This window comes from Columba livia, chromosome 1, assembly GCF_036013475.1.
Source record: "Columba livia isolate bColLiv1 breed racing homer chromosome 1, bColLiv1.pat.W.v2, whole genome shotgun sequence".
Lineage (NCBI taxonomy): Eukaryota > Metazoa > Chordata > Aves > Columbiformes > Columbidae > Columba > Columba livia.
In genome coordinates, this window is record NC_088602.1 from 151,045,712 (window position 1) to 151,066,017 (window position 20,306).

At 40.8% G+C, this 20,306-nt stretch overlaps 1 protein-coding gene across 2 annotated transcripts in view; it reads left to right on the forward strand.

Moving 5' to 3' along the window:
* AGK (acylglycerol kinase) overlaps positions 1-20,306 on the forward strand; it is a 38,443-nt gene that overhangs the window by 4,693 nt on the left and 13,444 nt on the right. Inside the window, exons 1-9 of one of the 2 annotated variants that reach the window (XM_065038769.1) lie at positions 1,030-1,125; positions 6,354-6,393; positions 10,319-10,398; positions 11,622-11,697; positions 13,347-13,439; positions 14,394-14,426; positions 16,419-16,513; positions 18,964-19,033; positions 19,814-19,893. In XM_065038769.1, coding sequence (XP_064894841.1) covers positions 10,349-10,398; positions 11,622-11,697; positions 13,347-13,439; positions 14,394-14,426; positions 16,419-16,513; positions 18,964-19,033; positions 19,814-19,893 — 497 coding nt within the window. In that variant the 5' untranslated portion in view covers positions 1,030-1,125; positions 6,354-6,393; positions 10,319-10,348. Of the gene's footprint in view, positions 1-1,029; positions 1,126-6,353; positions 6,394-10,318; positions 10,399-11,621; positions 11,698-13,346; positions 13,440-14,393; positions 14,427-16,418; positions 16,514-18,963; positions 19,034-19,813; positions 19,894-20,306 lie in introns of those variants that run through there. The other variant, XM_005513851.3, reaches the window with a different exon arrangement.

Genomic DNA, 20,306 nt, shown 5'->3' on the forward strand with positions numbered 1-20,306 from the left:
GGATGCTACAGGGACAAATATGGACAAGAAGAATGTTACCTTTTCCAGACTAGTTCACCGTGTCTCTTCCCTGCTTGGAAATGGACCCGGGTGTCCCCCTCCTGCACTCTGCAGACCGTGCTATGGGGTCGGATGTGAATGCCCAGTATAGAGGAAAAAGGGGTCCTGGAGTGCAATGGCTCATCGCCGAGTTAGTCTAAAGGTTGCGGATGACGATAACTGTAAAGGTCAAGGAGCTTCTTAGCCCAGTCTTGTATGATACTTTCTTCATGCAGCATTTAGTTTTTGGATTGGTGTGTTAGCCTTTCATCTTTGGAGGTGTTTGTTCACATACTGACTGATTTTAAAGTAAGGGCATTTGGGGTGAAGGAGAAGAGTAAAGAGGAAATGTTGTACTGATTCCCCAACCCCATTTGTGATTTAGCCCTTCTAAGTATATAAGGCAAGGTGCCTTTTTGAAAGAGGCATTGATCATGAGGTGGCAAAGGCTTTTCACGTGTAAAACGATAGGCTTTATGTCTGATTGAGCTACTGTTAACTAAAACCCTATTGTTATTTTTACAAAACCTTAGTAAGCCTTAAAATTCCTTTCTTTCTGATAAAAGAATATGTTTTAAAAATGCATTGTTTTGCATTTAGGATAGCAAATACTTTTGCAGTATTGGATAAGTAAGAATATAACTCAGTGTTGTCACATGTGAGATTTTTTCCCTTTAATTTCTCTGGATTGCATGAATGTATGTATTATCATCATTTTAATCTATAGGATCTCATACTACAGGTACGAGGGACACTGAATTTAGGGTACTAGATCAAAGCTTAGAGGGTATGCAGATTGTCAGATACATGCTCATACATGGTAACGCAGTTTAACAAATACACATGAGGCCGATTGCAGATAAAGATACGCTATGGTTGTTTGGTTGTTTTAAAATTTCCACCAAACTAGGAAGCCCCTCTCACCTTTATGTCCCAGGTCACCTTTCCTGAATCGCTCTTCTTTATATGTCTAGGTGGTGCAGTGAGTCACCAGCTACGTCAAATCAGCAGAATAATCTCTGGCATGATAGACATCAGCTTAACTGATTGTCAGATTTGACCAGCCTGTTACAGTGGTGTCACTGGGTAAGCCATCATCACTTTGTCAGGAGGGTGACCCTCAATATTGTACTGAGGCAGTGGACTCATCAGATGCTTAGTTTTACTCTGTATGTGTTAAAGTATTGACTTTCTCTGTAGAAAATGCTGGCAAGGCATCTGGGCCCTTGTCTGCTTGCCAGTAATCTGAGTGTTATTGTTATCTATAATTTGAATGTTAGCCTCTGCGTGCTTGCCAACTGATAGCTCACTTTGTCACCTTTCTGCGTATATTTCCTGAGTGGCTGACTTTATTTCATCAAAACTTTGTCAAAAAAAAGGGAGTATAAATTCTGAGTCTTGGGTATAGCTGATAAAAACTGAGATTTGTCTTTCATGCCCTTCCAAAGCCAAGCTGGAAGTAAATGCTAATAACCAGCATAGAGGATGCTCTGCTCTTGCTGTGTTGAAAACAGCCAAAAAGCTCTCTACTAAGATAAAAATCTCTTTTAGGTGTTCTGTTACAGCTCTTGAGGAGTGATCCTATATGCACAGCTTTGGTCAAGTTTCTCCTCACAAAACTCTGTGCAGACACTGAGCTGGAGAGTTTTAAGCTGCCTGATGCTTGAATATACTTAATAGTCTTAGATTTGATACTGAGAACCCTTTTTGAAATGGGATCTCACACCTGAGCTTCTCTGTATGTAGCATGGTCACTTTTAAGGGAGTTACTGTGGTTGGCTCTAAGACAAGGGCATTACCCTTGCTGCAGCAGTGGGTGTCACGGAGGCACCCCAAGTCAGTTTTAGGCAGACAACAAGTTCCAAAACAGTCTTTATTCTAGCTGGAAAAGTGCAGCCAACAAACTGACTAGAAACAGGGTTTATATAGTTAGCACTCCGACAACATAAAATACAGGTTCGAATATCAGTCGAGGAGATTATTGGGGTATAGCAAAATAATAATAATGAGGATCCACAGCGTGCATGCACACACAAGAAACAAAACCAGAGTCCTCTGACTTCAGGATACCCACAAGAAATAATCACTCGCCTGGGTTAGACAAGGACTCACACTTGCCTGGTTAGGCAAGGACTCAAGGATATATCCAGTAAATAACCACTAACCCAAACAAGGAGGTGAGGCGCTCTCAATCCCGGGAAGTCTCCTTAGACGGTGTCCCACTCTAAGAAGGGGGCTCCAGTTCACGCACCTGCTGCTCCGAGAAGACCACTCCAAAGGGGGCCTTCAGTGGGAACCCCACTTTATAGTCTGGTCAGATCTGGCTGTGGGCATTACAACATGGTCCAGAAGTTTTGCAGCTACTCTGGGCACCTCGTCTGCTAATGAGGTGCCTCTGTCAATTGACTGAGGGTCCCACCCCTCCTGCCCCACCAGCTGCTGGAGGTGAAGTCACCCTGCCCCAGGGTAGGGGAGGATGTGACTGTCAGCAGCTTGGTACCACTCTAGGTGTGTACGTGGGGACAGGCACGGTGGGGCACAAAAGGTGCTAAAAGAGCCATCAACTACCCCATTGAAGGCTCCAGATCTCAGGGGGATATGCAGCTGCCACAGCGGGCCTCAAACAGCTTCTTTGGTTCCAGTTTGGTGTCTTCACCTTGTCGAGTTCATTGCTGCCCTGACTGACCTTTCATGGTGGGAACCGTCCTTTCAGCCCTGGCCCCTGCTGTGCCTTGGGCAGAGGATGCAGCCCCAGCTGGAGGAACACATCCGTGTGCTCATATATATTAATTCCTTGTTAATTAAGGACTGTTAATTCCCTGTTATGGCTGAAAACACTCAGGACAGGAGCAGCAGCCACCAGTCCTGCGCTGGGGCAGTTGCAGGTGAAGCAGGACAGCCCCCATTCAGATGGGACATATGGATGTTCTGCTCTCATAGCCTGGTGTGCTCTGGCACAGCTGGTGAATGGGGACCTCTGGCCAGTTGCTCTTCTTTTTCTGCTTCGGTTCCTTGCTTTTGCGTAAGCCTGCTCCTTTCTCTGAAGAGTCTGCACTGCAGTGGCCTTGCAGGATTGACTGATAACCTTTGTTGAACCAAAGTTTGGTCTGCGGGTTCAGCTCAGGACATCCTCTTCCCTCCGTACCCCACTGCCGCTGCTTGTTCTTCTCTGTCTCCCAATTTTTTACTGCTTAAGCAAGTTGGCCCAGTTGTAAACTGTGTGATGCTTAATTCTCACAGTGGGAAGGCAGCCCTGGTTTGGGCAGCAGATGCAATACTGCACGTCTGTTTTGCTCTAAGGCTGGAGTTGTACCTATAAGCCCTTAGGGGAAACATAAAGTAGAAATTGATTTTTAGGTTGCTGTGGATATGGTGCAAGTCAGAAGAAATCTCTGTGTGTTCTTTAAGGCAGTGCAGCAATTTCCCTCAGCCTCCACTGGCTCATGTTCAAGTGCCGTTGAAAAGGCTTTGTTCCCACCTAATACTAATTAACAAAGTACAAAAAAACAACAAAATCTTATGTTTATTATTAATATCTCTTACTTTCTGGGAGCTACTCTGCGGTTGTATTTTGACAATCTAATACGTACCAAGACAGAAGTCTTTAAGATGTTACCTTTTTGCTATTTTTAACATTTTTCTAGCTATATGTATTAATTGGTATGACCTGCAGAGGACTTCCACACCCACTTGTACTTTAGGTGGGCCATATGACATGAGTAAAGGCAAGAGCTGTGATACAGAAGGAGGACTGCTCTTCTCACAGCTACACCCCTGTGCGGCACTTGTGCTGTTTTTTCTTAAGTGTGAAGATACTTAACTGTTGATGGAACATTTTGAAGAAATAATGATTTTTCTGTTGCCTGTCATCTTTAAGCCAAACTTGGGACATCTTTAAGCCAACTGAGGTGACTTTGAAATATATCTCCTGGTTGAATCAGTGGGAATCCTATGAGTATGGCTGGGCTGGTGTGGGATTGTGGATGCTGTGCTACTGGAGAGGTGAGACAAATCACCTGTAAATTACTGGACAGGAAATGGTTCTTCTGGTCTCAGAGCTTAAACCTTTCCTTTGACACCAAAATGTGTCAGAGCAGACTGTTTCTGTAAGTGCTTTGATGTTGGAGAAAATAAACTTAAATGTTGACATCTAAACTGTCAAGCCTAATTTTTACAGTTAAGACTCTGTTGAGCTGAATCAAACTTGCATCCTTGACAGCTGTTGAGAGGATCTTTGCAGGCTGGGACAGAGGGCGCAGTATCTTTTGCTTGCATTTTTAAAGTTGTGCTGGACTGGATTTTAAAGGCGATTGTCACTGCAGCATAAGGTTGTGGGCAACAGGAAAACATAGTGGCCAAGAATGTGACACAGCTTGACTTCTGAACAAAATAACATCACTGTGAAGTAGACAGATAACGTGGCTTTGACTAGAATTTGCTAATAAGGTTAGGACAGCCATTTGCAAATATATCAACTGTGCAACCACCCTTTGATAGTGGTGTTTTCTTGATATGCCATCATATTTCCATTTTACGTATTGAAATAGCAATAGCTTTGTGTTTGCAGTGACCACACATAGTCACAGAGGGGGAAAGAAAAAGGTCCCTGTGTGAGGGCTCGTGCCCCTAGCAGCACAGTGTGGACTTAGCCTGTCATGCTATCTTGATTGAACTGGATGTAGCTGTGACAATGTTATTTAGCTTGGAATACAAACCTTTTCAGAGGTGGTTATTTTAGCTAGTGCACTTTCATTATGTTACTGCAATCAAAAATAAGCATGTTGCTCCTCTAAGTAATATTTCAGGTGCTTAATACAAATGACTTATTCCTGTGGTTTTAAGGAGCAAACCTGACAGTTAAATGCATGCCTGTGAGGAAGTTTTTTCAGACGTTCCAGTTACTTGTTATCCTGGTGAGGTGTTATTCACGTATTTTCTTTTTCCATGCTTGCATTCTTCATTTGTCTGTTTATTACCAGGAATAATTCTATGGCTTTTTTTGCTGTAGAGTTTTCTCAGAACCCAACTACCTATCTCACCTGAAGTCACCCTGTTTCTTCTTTTATGGCAGTGCAGCATCTTTTGATGACGCCAGAAAGAGCAGCTTATGTAGCTCTAATGACAGATAAATACCGTACACTCATGGAATTGAATAGATTGCACTGGTGTTTGAGTCCAGAGGTCTGACCAAGGCCTTGCCTTCTGCCATTTCCATTACAGGATTTGGCCTGATGAGCCCCACTTTGTGGCAGGACTGTGCTGTTTTCTTAGTCACTTGTTTTTCATGGTTGGCCTTGAATCCATTTAATTGGTGTAGTGTATTTGTTTTGCTATGCTGACTATAATTGGATTTCTTTGTACTTGATGCTTTTGAGACAATAATATACTGTCTTGCCAGGTGTTGGCAAGGGCAAGCTGAAGGAGCTCTTTGGTTTTAGCAAACAGGACGAGTGTCTGGAATCTAGAGGACAGGTGAGGCTTTGGGCACTGCAGCACAGGACTCCCTCGTTTGTCTGCAATGGCAATAGGGCATTTTTTGGTCTGGGGAAGAATGGAATTTTGTTCCTCACTCAGTAGTTCTGTCCCTGGTTTGCTTGCCAACTGTGTGCTTCTTGCCACCTTACTAATGCTGTCTGTCACCAATGACAAGTACAAGGATTAGTCTGGAATTTATTTCTGAAATGACTCAGTGACTGATATTTCTTTGTTTTTAAAGTTCGTTTGGGTGAGTTGAGTGATTTTCACCTCTCTGAGTTAGTGCTTTAGGTCAGGCTCAGACCTGGGTGTGTGGTAGGTGCTGCATTAACTTGTGTTCAGCTTACAAACTGATGGAGTGGGGACCTGACAAGTATAATGAGCAAAGATTTCAGTTCAAGTAAGTTACACCTGAGTCTACTCTAAATCCGTTCTATACTGCCAGAATGGTAATTACCTTCAGGCAGTATTAAGATTGGAAAAATACACACTTTAGATCTGGAGTACAGTTAGGTACCAATTCAAAAATAAAACACAGTTATACAGAGTCTCGTAGCTTATGTAATCTCAGCACACTTGGTATCCTGGTCTTTGTTTTCTACTTTGCATTACTATAGAAGGGGGGTTTGTGTGCACATGGGGGAAAAAATAATGCATGTGCGCTTAAATGGGTGTGTTTCATCCTTAAAATGTGTTAAATAGGTCTTAACATGTGTTTTTTAATTTTAGTGTTGTCAATGTGTGTATAAAAAGGGCATGTACCTACGTGTTAAAAATGAGCAAATTGTTTTAAACTTACGCTACCTAATGTCCACTCTCTTTTCTGTCTTACCTAATAGTGATAACCTGCTACGAAGAGCTGCTTGCCAAGAAGCCCAGGTAATACCATTTAAAGTGATAAACTTAGATTAAAATCTGCCTCTTATCTTGGTTGTGCAGGGCCCCTGAGATTCTCCCAGTGGGCCTTCCCTACGTGATGAGCCTTATAATGGTGCCATCCGTGTTCTTTTGCTAAAGTGCCAAAGGGTGGCCGAGGCCTCCAGCCTGCAGCCGGGGGGGATGGTACCTTCTGTGCCCTGACCCTGCTGTTGTGATGGGTGGTGCGGTGTTACCCTTGGGGTAATCTTAGTTACTGCCATAGCTACCCAGACCTCCATCTCTGCAGGTGCAATTACTCCGTGTCTGTAAAGTTCTGGTGAGAAGATGGTTTGTTGATAAGACTGAAACTGCAGACCCACCACAATGGGTGTAGTTTGGGCAGAAGCAATGAGATCCGCTGCATGTGAGTGCTCAGCTGGAGAGACCTGGTGCTTGTCTATTCCATCCCGAGTTTCTTTATCAAGCGCTTTTGAGACCCGTGTCCTGTGAACTTAAAGGAGACAACCTGTTTGCTGGTATTTGGGGAGAGAGAGTGTGTTATTCTCTGAGTATGCTGACTACTGCATTTTGTAGTTTGTGCCCTCCCTGGGCAACCAGCAATGAACAAATTCCCATACTATAGGATTCCCTTAAAGAAATCTTGTCCTTAATAAGCAGTCTGTCAGGGGCACAAGTGCGGCTGCCTGTGGATGACATCCCTGCCCAGGTAGGTACTGCTTATTGGCTCTGATTACCTTGAAGGTGTGGTGTAGGATTTTAAGAGCCTTTCTACCTCTCACAAATGAAGTTTATTCTAAGCCTGCTTCTTCATGCCAGATCTTAGAGATTTTGCAGGGTGTAACACTTCAGCCATCATTGTTACATACTGAGGCCTAAGAACAATGGTGAAAATTATTTTTCTCATTAAACAGCTTTCCTTGAGATTGCCCTGCCTCTGTCGTGCACCTAAATAACCCAAATTTTAGCCTGCCTGCTGTTGAAGGAAAGATATTCACAGCAACTTGATATGGGCAATGGGACTTCATGCCAGAATAGATGTAACAGAGCTGCGTCATGAAAGAATAAGAAAAATCTTTCCCTGAAAATATGACTTTCATAAATCATTCTTATAGTTTCAGAGTCAAATGCATTTCCAACTCATAGTGTCAGTTCTTGATTTTTATGTTTTCAATATTCATGTTCATTGGAAAATATCAAAGTGGTAGTTTTTTGTATCACAAAAAATAGCACTTAGTGCCTCAGTGTTTGAAGCATGCTGACCAAATTAAACATTTTTAAAAGAAAGCACTGGTGAAATTATATTATGAAGTTAGAAGACCTAAGTTTGTATGCTGTCAAAAAGGTGTAACTGCTAAAGAAGGACTAGTACAAGAAGATAGTTCTGTTGTGGAAATTCTGACTTTCCTGTCTCTTCATTACAGTCATTAAGTGATAGGATCTATTCCATAATGGCTTATTCTTGTAAATGAAAATGCAAAAGCACCATCAATAGAACTTCCTACAATTTCAGTGGTTAAAACCTGGGAAAATGTCTTGCAGAAGACTCCTGTGCTAGAAGGGAATGAACCAGAAAGCCTAGTAATCAGTTCTTGCTTTAATTTCCATTCTCACTGATGTGTCAGTGCCAAATACCGCATGAAAACACACAGCAATACAGCAGTAAGCAGGCTGATACGTTCTTCAGAATAACAACAATCTGTAATTGTTTGAAAAATGCTATTTGCGTTTATAGTGCTGCAGACGTATTGCGGAAAAAATAGAGGCAAACTCACCCAAGAAAAAGTGTAGCCTGAGTGAAGTGTGGGGGGGGTTCCCTATTATTTTTACATCAAATTTTTATGCTTTTAACCCTGTTACAATACCAAATTGGTGAGGCGCCCACCTTCCTGCCAGAATATGTGCTACAGCAATATTTCATGCAAAGATTCCACCATGCGCGTCTGGATTTAAATATCAATTTATGATGGCAGCCTCAGGGTGGCAAATAATCACAGAAAGATTCTGTAAAGAAGAACCAATTTATCCCATTTTAAACCTTTTACACCTTCTTCTCTGGAATAAGCCAGTGTCAGCTCATGGTGGGCTGCCTTTGCAATTGTGGGCCCACTGACTGACCTTGTTACTGACCTCCAGGCATGTGTTACAGAGGTCCTGTTTAGCTGGCAAACAATCCATTCTTTGAAGCAGGGATAGTTTCCTGTAAAGGAATGTAGTTTCTGTGTTAGTATTCCCAAAGCATTATAAAGCCTTTGTGTAAAGGGTTTTTCATAGTTGCAAAATAGTGATTATCATCTTTGAAGTCCAGAAATGCAATTCCTGGAAGTGTGCATTTGGTAAGGAATTGGAAAAGGTATTGACTTGCCTAATTATACATTTATATATATATTTAACTATCGTTGCTAATGTCTGGCTTTAACTTGTCTTTCCTTACGTCATGCTCTGAAAAAAAAGCCTTATAGAATGTCGCGTTGTTATTTTTTTATTTCCTGTCTTAAAAATCAGTGTTTGCTTTAGAAATGCCGCTGTGTGTAACGTAGATGTCTAAGTAAGTTACATAAAGAAATGATTATGTCATTACTCATAAATTCTTTGTGAGCCTTGTTAGGTTGTTTAGAGCAAGCAAATACATCACATTGTGCCCCCCAAGCAATTAATTAATTGTTTCTAACAGCTGTAACATGCTAGAGGTCCCTTATATTTTCCACCTCCTGCCCAACAATTGTGATAAGTTGGTCTGTTTTCCAGCTGATTTTTGAGTAAAGCTTAAGTTCTATTGATTTGTTTCCCTTTCTTTGAAGATTCCTTTAGTCTCAGCGACTCCTCTCATCCTTTTCCTTTCTTGAAGAAGAAATGTGAATGTTTTAAGCAACATAGGCAGCTGCACGCTTCTTTTGATTGAGCTTTCCCGAGCCAAGTTGGCAAGTGGAATTAATTATGAATTTAAACACCTAACGATCACTAAAAATCTACTGTGCTTTGTGTACAGTGTCCACCTTCTCCAATATAAAAAATCCTGCTAGGTGGATTAATTTTCAAGATAAAGAGGAGAAAAAAACAAGGACACTTGACTCTGTCTTATGTTCAGTCCAGTGTCTTTTGTTCCTCCTTTATTTCTGGGGCTTCTGCATGGTACTGCCGAATACGTTGTCATCTTTGTACTCAGAACCAGCTTGATTTGATGTGGTAGTGAGGATGCCTTTAGGTGACCTCAAAAAGGTTTACGGAGTGGGAAGTAACATGTGTGGAAGCTTTGCCTTTTCTTGCCTCTCCTGTGCTGAAAAGCTATGGAAATAGGTACAAATGGCTAAAAGTTACAAAAGGCTGTATGGAGTAACTCTTGAATAATTTAAAATGAAGGCATCTATTCAGAATTGGATCAAAAGTTGAAGAGGGATTCAGTGATTTTTTTTATATGGAGACATTAGGGAGAAAAAATGTCTTGAGAAACAGTGAGCGTGCTTATAGGTCAGGGAAATTATCTTTTATATCTTGAAAAACCAAAGCACAGACAATAAAAAAATGAGCAGAAGATATAAAAAAAATGAAGTACAGAAGCAGAAAAAGATGCAGAAAGAAGGTGGCAGGCAGGTGTATGAGAGTTACATAAGGAAGGAAAATCAAGTAACCTTGGAGTCAATGATAGCTCCTTGGATCTCTGCCCATGGCAGAAAACCAGAGCTTGGCAAAAATGAAATAGCGGTGGAATTGTAAAAATGAGCTAAAGAGTACTTGTGACAGTGGCGTGAGCTGTTGCTAAGAGTGCAGGTCTTTGGATAGCAGACCTGTAAAATGGCTGAAGATGGAAGTCATTTGAATGTCGGGAGGCTTGAAGGCCCATTGGCATTTGTAGAGATGCATTATTTTGAACTGTTTTACCAATGTGCTTTAAAGATTAACTGAATTCTGCTCTTTTTCTCTCACTTAGGCTTTTGGCGATGAGCTGATCCCTTCCAGTATGCCACTGAAGAAAGCAACAGTATTCCTCAACCCAGCAGCTTGCAAAGGGTAAAATTCCCCCTTCTCTACACTCATATGTGAGGCACTCTTTCTGTATTTTTGCTCTGACATCCACTATAAAGCCAGCCAGGCTTTTGAGCTCATTTTTGCCTCCCTCTGATGCCAAGCTGGTGCTATGTAGCTATGCCAAATTTTATTTCACCAAAAATACTGGGCTGAGAAATAGAACTAGGTCCTTGAGTTGAAAGAATTATTTCTAAAGGTGTATATTTTAAATTTTTATTTTATCCTGTGTTTCGGTCTTTGTCATCCCTTCGTATGTGGAATTCCTTCTGAACTTTTGTATGTGATGCATTTCTGCCCTCAAAAGCTATAGAAATAAGAGATGACCTTGATTGCTTCAAGGTTTGAAGTAAGACAGCAGTGATCGTACTTCTGTGGGAACCTGCCCTTGAAAGGGATGTGCCCATGAACTGAGAGGCTAAATATGGGCTCAGAGCAAGACTCCTGGAAGAGTTCGGCTGCTATTTTTGCGTGTTCATTAGCAGAAAACCAGTAATCTTGGGTATGATGTTTGTCTATTTCTGCTGATCAGCTAATGGGGAGGGGCAGGGAGTGTTAGTAACAATACGAAAGGAATAATATATGTGACATGGAAGTGCTTGGACTTAGGTGCTTTTGTTCAGAACACCCATGACTGGAAAATGCAGTGTTAATAAATGAAGTCTCTGACTTATAGTTTCATCTTTCTACTTGTTGTAAGCAATTTTTAGTTAATGGCGCAATTAGTTTATTATGCAGTTACAAGCAGAAAATGCATCAGTCCTATAAGAAAAGAAGGTCAGCTAAAATTTTCCTTCTAAACTTATTTAATAATATATAACAGTAAATATATATTTTTTAATGTTTCTGGAAGCATAAACAGGCTTTCTTTGTGGTCTTAATGCCTAGTGCTCTGTAAGTCATTAATTTTCAAATAACTTTTTGTTTGTGTGTTGCATTTTTTTATTATTTTGGAGAAAGCTAGATAACCTCTTCTGCATTTATTAGAACTGCAACAAACAACTGACATCTGAGATATGAGTCTAGAAATGTAATAAATTTGAACCAAATGAAATCTCATCTTTCCTGGCTGGCAGGTTGAGTGACTGATTGTATAGATTATATGCTCATTTTTAAGTAGACTTTTTCTTGCTATTCATTTGTTTCTCTCCTTTTAAATTATTTCAGCCACCAGACTAATGAAATGGTTTTTACTTCATTATTTCTAGCAAAGCCAGGAACCTTTTTGAGAAGAATGCTGCTCCAATTTTGCATTTATCTGGCTTGGATGTAACTATTGTTAAGGTAAGAACTGATAGGTTCTGTTAATATAGATATATTGTCTGCTCTGCTTTCTCCTGTTGAAAAACTGAAATTAAATTCTGGATGCGTTTGAAATTCTCAGTTGTCCTGTAGACGTCTCATGGAAAGAAATAAATACTGAGATATTAAGCTAGTATTTAATCTTCTTTTTAATTCACAGTTAATTTACAAGCTATATAGTGAGTTTTTAATTTTCAGCTAAAGCAGTACATGTGTTTCCCTGTGTCTAAAGCAGCCCTTGTATAATTCATGTTTGAGAGAAAATTCTCTAAATATTTGAGTGCTGCTTAGTGGTGCATGCCCATTGCTGTTGAAATCGTCAATTCTGACTGAACTTGCAGAATTCAGAAGGGAGGAACTTTGACATGTGGTGGAACTGTTCAGATTAATTAAAAATAACCTTTTACACTGAAAATATCTCAGTGTATCCTCGAATAACATACCCATCGTGAAAGCGGAACACTGTCTTCTAAATGGTGTGAATTAGCAGAGAGGTTTCTTTGGAAAGAGAAGAACAAGTAAACATGAAGGGATTCTGGGTTTTTTTGCAGGTTTTTGTGGTTGTGATACGTGGATTGTTTAATAGTCACTGTCTCCTAGCAGTGAAGTACTCTGACATGTATCTTTCTGTCTTGGAATCTTTTTCACTAGATTTAGTGTTAAAATGTTATTTTTATGAATGCTTTTTTTCTGATCATTGAAAATACATAGGCTCAGCCTAAGGAATAAAAAATTTTGCAATACTTAGAACTGACAATTCGTAGCTTCAGACCAGCCAAGTTAGGAAAAAAGGGTTGGGCCAGTAACTGAGGCTGAGATGTCCTTGTAGAATCACAGAATAGTTTGGGTTGCAAGGGACCTTCAAAGGTCATCTAGTGCAACCCCCTGCCATGAGCAGGGACATCTTCAAATACATCAGGTTGCTCAGAGCCCCGTCCAGCCCGGCCTTGAATGTCCCCAGGGATGGGACATCTACCACCTCTCTGGGCAACCTGGGACAGTGTTTAACCACCCGCATTGTAAAAAAAATTTGTTCCTCATGTCTAGCCTGAATTTCCCATCTTTTAGTTTAGAACCATTACCCCTTGTCCTTTTGCGATAGGCTCATCTTAAAAAAATCTATCCCCTGTCTTGTAAAAGATACTAATTTTTCAGAAAACAGTGTTGCTTGTTTAGAAAGTCAGTGTACTCTTCACTGCTAAACCCGTTGTCAGCAGCTTGCTCTTGGGCAGTAGCCTTTTATGTACCTGATTTTGTGTTTCAGGAGACGCACTTGGGCACTTTGGCTGCTAAGCACATTGGGACTTTTTCTGCGAGTGCATGGTTTGCTTGTGGTTTTGTTCCAGTGTAAAGCTACCTGGAAATATGATTATTGCTGTGATACTCTAGATCTACTGAATAAGATTTGCTCTGATATTAGCTTTTTGTGTGTTTGCACATACTGTATTTGGCAGCAGGCTTGTTTTATGAGTTGAAGAAATTTCAGTGAACGTAAGTAATATACAGCACTGTGTGCCTATATGAGAATAACTGTTTAGCAAATGGACAGATGATTATTTTTTTTTTACTATAGAAGAGAAATCCTAGAAATAGTCACTCGAGTTCTCGTGTTTGGTTTTCTGTTTCTTCAGACTGATTATGAGGGACAAGCGAAAAAGCTGCTGGAAATGATGGAAAACACAGATCTGATCATTATTGCGGGAGGAGATGGCACAGTACAAGAGGTACTGCAGGAGCTTTGTCCTGGTTTGTTGAGAATCATAGTCATGCTGAGAGTGAGAAGATTGAGTCTGTGTAATGTAGCATCATCATAACAACTATTAGCTAGACATTTGTCCATTTTATTTTCTGTGTTTTCAGTCAATATTTAATCTTCTGGGGATAAGAAAACTCAGCTAGTTGTTGTTAGTCTAAAAATGATGATGGAAGTGGGGGCAGAAAGAGTGGATGACATAAGTAGCTTCCAGAATTTTATTCTGGAATGAGAAAATCATTTGGAGAGACGTGATTCTAACTTTTTCTTTCTGTGTAATATAGCTGTAATGGTTTCATTTTCGAAGTTCTTTCCTATCTGTACTCCCCAAGAGGAATTCATGTTTTGCTAAGTGGGAATCAAATAATTTAAAAATTACGTGGGAGTAATAACAAAGTGTGGTATGTATTTAATAAATGCCTGTTGTCAAGATGATTAATGACAGGAGCAAACTACCAGCAGAACTGGGGGATACTTTATTTTTCAAGGAAGGCTGCATTTTATTAAGGCATTCCCAGAATGCTAACTACTGGCTTCATAAGGCAATGGCTAAATGAAATGCAATGACCTTAAGAAAAAGCAGTCAGAATACATATTTTCTCCTCTGGCCTTAGAATTGATTATTTTAATTGCACACTGACCAGTGCCATCTGTACATTATGCAAAGCATAATGTTAAAACATTTACACTGGCATTGGTTGTGGTGCCAGCATATACTCATGTGTACTCATAACCTTGCTATTTCCACCAGGTTTGCACACTGTACATACCTCCTTTCCAATGTAAATAACTGTAGCACCTTCCATAAAAGAGTGGCTGCTCCGTAAATCTTTTCCAAAGAGTAGATGTGGGTATGAACTTTGTAGCTTTCTACTGTAACTAAAAACGAAAATTCTCAGAGCTGAGCGTTTTCCCTGTTTTTCAGGTCATAACTGGACTTCTCCGCAGAGCAGATGAGGTGAGGAAGTGTCATTTTTAAAATGTTGTTTATTTCTTAGAGGGAGTGTCTTGCGCATCCGCTGTGATCCCTTGGCCCCAGCTGTCTTCTGCAGATATGTTGCTTACTAATCTGGAGCCAGCTTGCTGCGTAATAAGTCCTCCACGCTGGTGTCCTGCAATTCTACCAGTCGTTCTTCGTTCCCTTTCTCAGAGAGTGCGATGGCTCCCGCGCCATGGCTTTGGGAAGTTTCCAGCATCAGAGCAGGGACTGTGGAGAAGCCAAATGCACAACTTTCAAAGACCCATGGACCAGCTGTGTGCGCTGCTTTGTTTGGCAGAAGCATTGGGCAAAAGTACATGTTTTTCTTGTGTTTGTACAGGCTTGAAACTGAATTCAGCTATGGCCATGCTCCTACTGCTTTATGATTACTTTGCAGTCTTTTCGAGCAGTGAATATCTACCTATGCAGGTGGCTGCAGGAAGCAAATTTTAACCTCTCAAGGTGGATCGCTCCAAGTGTAAATGAGAGAGATTTTTCTTTTTAAAGAGGGAGGACAGTGTTATTGAAGAAAGGAGGGAATCATTGTTCCCAAAACCTTCTGGCAGGAGCTGGAAAAAACTCAATTAAATGATCCAGACAAGATTATGATGATATCCTTGGCAGCTAGAATTGTATCTGTTTAGGCGGTTGCTTTGTCTGAATGTGACAAGAGAAACTCTGCAACCAAGCTAGTATTTTTAAAGCGGCACTGGCTGTATCAATTCTGAGACATCAGTTTTTTAGATTTAATATTAGTATATTAATATAATAATAAGTTCGCCTCTGAGACCTCTGTAATCTAAAGATACTAGAAGAAAAGTTTTAGAGGCTTTACTGCCTAGTTTTTCTTCTCTGTTTTTTGATTCATTATCTTGATGTAGCTTAGGTTGATTTGCAGTAGCATAGAAAATTCTGCATTTGGTACTATTTTGGGTGGAATACTGCATTGTAGTATTGCCAGTGTGTCACTATGTGCCTTTGGCTAGGGGATTCTTCTTGTCCTTCATGTAACTCTGTCTTAGGAGTAGAGATCTGCAGTTCAGCCCCTTCAGTCTGTGCTCTGCTTCCCTTTTTACTGGAGTATGTCACACCACTGTTGCCCGGATAAGATGAGCCCGTGCAAGGTATTCCAGAAAGGCTGTTCCTGGCAGCCAGGGAGCAGGGCACGAGCTGCAAACAGCCTGTCATCTGCATGCTGTAAAACAATCTTGAAGAAAAGGGGAGAAGGGTGTTTGAGATGTGTTAAGACTTGCAGGTGACACAGAGACAGCGAGGGAGAGCGAGCGGGAATGAAACAAGAGGGGTATTACTTGGTGCAGATTTGCAGTGTCACGGTGCTTCTGGCAGCAGTGCCCAGGAGGGAGATGGTACATTGTGATATACGGTCGTTTACATTGATTTGCTGACACACTTCAAGAAGCACAGCTTATTATGAGGTGCAGTGTAATAACTTGCTCCTTCAGCAAGCCCTTTTGCTAAACTGTGGTACAGAAAAATAACATGGTCAATGACTTCCAAAAATTGGACGTTTTGCTGCTTCATGATTTGGATGCCAGAGGAATCAATTAATTTCCTTTCCTTAACTGAGAAAATCTCTTTGCCATGCAAGGTTACTCTGTCAGAGGGGGATTTCTGCAATGGTAAATGAGATTCAGAGCCTGTGATGCCACTGTCACTATTGAGGAAGATGGCAGATTGCTGACAGAATCCCTGCATTAGTTAGGACGTGGCTGCCAACCTGCATGTAACAACGCTCTTAATGATTACAGAGAGCTCCTTTGTACCCTGTTGGCAGTGGTGGATTCACAGATTCGGATGCCATGTTCTGAGTCATTATGTATTACTGCCTCATTTAAGGAAGAGCCTGGCTGCTCAGTGCCAAAGGGGTGATAGCAGGCACAGCTGTGATCTCCACACAGGAAGCTTTGTTCAGCTGATGCAAATGTTAATTTACTCTCCTTATGTGTCCAGGCTGCCTTCAGTAAGATTCCTATAGGATTCATACCTCTTGGAAAGACCTGCACTCTGAGCCACACGCTCTACCCTGAGAGCACGAACCAAGTCCAGTAAGTATTATATGTTTCTGAAATGAGGCTTTTTTTGGCTTCTTTTTAAGAAGCAGTGCTTCTCAGTAGCTTGATACTTTTCTTTTTCTTCTGTGTTACACAGAAGTTGGCAGTCTCTGTGCAGAGCTTGATGGACTTGCCTGAGTTAATGACTCCCCAAAACTGACTATAAATTGAAAGAAGGAAATGCATGTATTATTAGAATGTAAAATGAGTGGAGCATCTCCCTTGTGAGGAAAGGCTGAGGGAGCTGGGTCTCTTTAGTTTCGAGGAGACTGAGGGGTGACCTCTTTAATGTGTAAAGGGTGAGTGTCATGAGGATGGAGCCAGGCTCTTCTCGGTGACAACCGATGATAGGACAAGGGGCAGTGGGTCCAAACTGGAACACAAGAGGTTCCACTTAAATTTGAGAAGAAACTTCTTCACAGTGAAAGTGCCAGAACACTGGAACAGGCTGCCCAGGGAGGTTGTGGAGTCTCCTGGAGACATTCAAAACCTGCCTGGACACATTCCTGTGTAACCTCATCTAGGTGTTCCTGCTCAGGCAGGGGGATTGGACGAGATGATCTTTTGAGGTCCCTTCCAACCCCTAACATTCTGTGATTCTGTGAAATAATTTGCTGTGGCTAATTGTGATGGTGTGATGTTCAGAGTTAAAAAAAAAAAATGAATTAGAAGGATCAAGCCTCTTAGGAATAGCCAAAAAGGATATGACAACATATACTAAGGATATGACAAACATATCTGTCCCTTCTCCAGTTTAAGAATTCTAGAAACTAGTCCACATATAACCTGGTTAGCACCTGCAAAGTAAAGCGTACAAGAATATCTTTATGGGAAAGGTTGGATCCCATTACTGACTTTTCCAGGGTTTCTTGCTCATTCCTGTGATGGGACTCTCCAACAACCTGAATCTTATCTGTCAGCATCCTGGGTATGATCCAGTCTGCATTTCAGTTTGTTGTGAGGTTTTGTCCACCTCAAAAGTAAAAAGGCTAGTCAACTAACCTTTCTTTTCCCCACACTTCATATCTTTTACATTTTTCCCTTCTTCTCCTATGCTGATGAAAATATTTCTCCTCGCTCCTGAAATCTGTTCACTCTGGTTCTCCCAGTAACTCATTAATATTCTTCTTTGCGGAACCCTTGCTGGTATCCATCATACATAAAACCCACGAGCCAACTGGCATAACATCCTTCATTAAAACCACCAGAGTGCTTTGAGCTCGGCAAGATGGACAAGGCTGTAATCAGCAGCTAAGATTAAAATAATAATTTATGTTTGGGTTCTAAAGAAGCTGTTTGAAATGAGTGATCTTCTTGTCCCAAGGTAATGAACTGTGCAAGTGAGACTGCAGCATATGAGTGAAGTTGAAAGGAATTTGGTCCATAGACTGGTTAAGAACCCAAACTGGTAACAGAACCTGACTTCAGAAGTGCAGAAGTGATATTTTAAAAAGCAATATTTGGGCTTTGGTTCCTTCAGCACTGTCTCACCTTTGGAGTGTAGGAATTGTAGAGGTCTTACACAAACATAAGAGATAGGAGAAAAGAAGGGCCAAGGGAAGAACAGTTTCCTTCTCTGTCTCAGTGTTATAACCCTGATGAAGCCGAAGGCAGTTTTTCCTGCTGACTCACGTGAATATTGGACTGGATTTGAAAACTACATTTGGTATTGTGGTTGTTTTTTGGTTGGTTGGTTTTTCTTTCCTTTTATCCAGCTGAGACACTGGAAATGTGCACGATGTCAAATTTAGATTTTACCCAACTTTGAAAACAAGAAGGGGATTTTAATGAAATATATGCCTCAAGGTCTGAATGTAGACTTCTTTATGAACTCAAACGCTTTGGCTGCAAAATCTTTAGTGCCATGCTTTATCACTCAAAATGAGAAAGTGCCTTAGCTACTGTCCGTGACTTAATGGAGACCAAAATCACATGAGCACTGCTGGTAGGTAGGTTTATGTTCATTAAGAACTTCAAAACAAGTTAACATACTAAGGCATTTCAGTCCCAGACACAGGAACTGAGACCAGTCTCATGACCATCCCCTTCTCTCCCAGGTTGTACTACTTGCCGCCAATAAAATAAAACCATGATTTGGGTCCTTACTGTGTTAAGTAACCGAAACAGCAAGTAACAGAGTTGGCATGTGATCTGCCAGGTTAGCTGAAGAAGGAGGAATCTCTGAAAAACTTAGGCTGAGAACTTCCTCTTGCTTTTCAGGTCTTTTGCTGTTTGTTAGGACTCTGGCTTTATCATGTGTTGCAGCCACCTGGTTTGCTTTCTGGTTTCACAGATATGCAGCACTTTGCCAGAGTTCTTACCCTGGGGTTGTTGCATTTACTGCAAAAAAAAACCAAAAAACAAACACCTGGGCTTGTGTCAAGTTTACTCTTTTCTTTCCTTCCCGTTTGTTTTTATTTATGTCTTTCCTGCTTCTTTTTCAGACATATTACTAATGCTACGTTGGCCATTTTGAAGGGAGAGACAGTTCCACTTGATGTCTTGCAGATCAAGGTAAAAACATCTGCTTATTTGGTACGAAACATTCCTGAAACTTTCCTATTTACATGTTGTTCTGTTTACATGGACTGCTTTTCCTCTGTGTAATGCTGTCATGAGTTTTGGTTTATGATATCAGCAGTTCTGGTGGCAGCTATTTCTCCACTGTATGCTATGACATCATATAGTCTAAACTGGAGAAAACACTAGAATGCTTGAGCATCTTTTTTGAGGCTCAGAGAGTATTGATGAATACGAAACTTACACCAGTATTGCTGTAGAAATGGTGAGAGATAACAATAGCTGTCTGAGCTGATTTAATGCATTCATATGCACTGTGGAGTTAATAGCTTTCTTTTACAAACTGAAAAATGTGAAATGGGAAAACCTTTGGCTATGCCCCGTATGACTTTTGAATATTATTTTTTCAGTTATGTTGCAGAATGGGCATTTCTGCAGTGGGAACTTAGTGTCACTATGCAGAACTCCTTGCTTTTGGCTGACAAAATCCGCAAAATGAGATGGCTGTTGCTGCATGTGCAGTCAAAGTCAATCAACCTCTTCAAAACCTCGCCTCTTATGTTCCTCTCTGGGAGCAGATGGAATGCATAACACCTAAATTCTGCTTAGCTTTGTTGCTGTTAGCTACTCATCATACCTCTTCTGTGAAATTTCACTTTTGGGATTAATCACAAATCAGTTTTTATATAGAAATGATATTTTTCTAGCTGCAGAAGACAAAGTTGGAAACAAGATCAGAGAAAGCAATTTCACAATGTTTATTTTTCTGTACAGGGAGAGAAGGAACAGCCTGTGTTTGCAGTGACTGGTTTAAGATGGGGATCTTACAGAGATGCAGGAGTTAAAGTTAGCAAGTAAGAAAATATTTTTTTAACTGTACCTTTTTTAGCATCTGTTGCGTAAAAAGACATATCCCTGTCTTGTAAATAAGTCTTTTTTGAGTGTAGGCATTTGACAGGCACAGGCACCCACTCTTTTTGGTCTTGCACTACACAAATGCGAGTAGAAGAAGTTTCAGCATTTTTATCACTTGAAATAAACACTTGTTTGATGCTGAATTTTTCTTTGAAGTATTTACTTTCTGTTTGCCTTGTGGTGCCCACTTCTGGAACTTCATTCAGATTGTATCAGTGGGAAAGCTCTCCCTTGAGTAAAGTCTGAGTAAAGTAATTGACCATTGTTTTTCATCAGTTGCCAATGAAAAGATGCACGGAGACTCTGTAACCCAATTCCAACAAGGGACATCAGATGCAGTAGAAATGCCCTT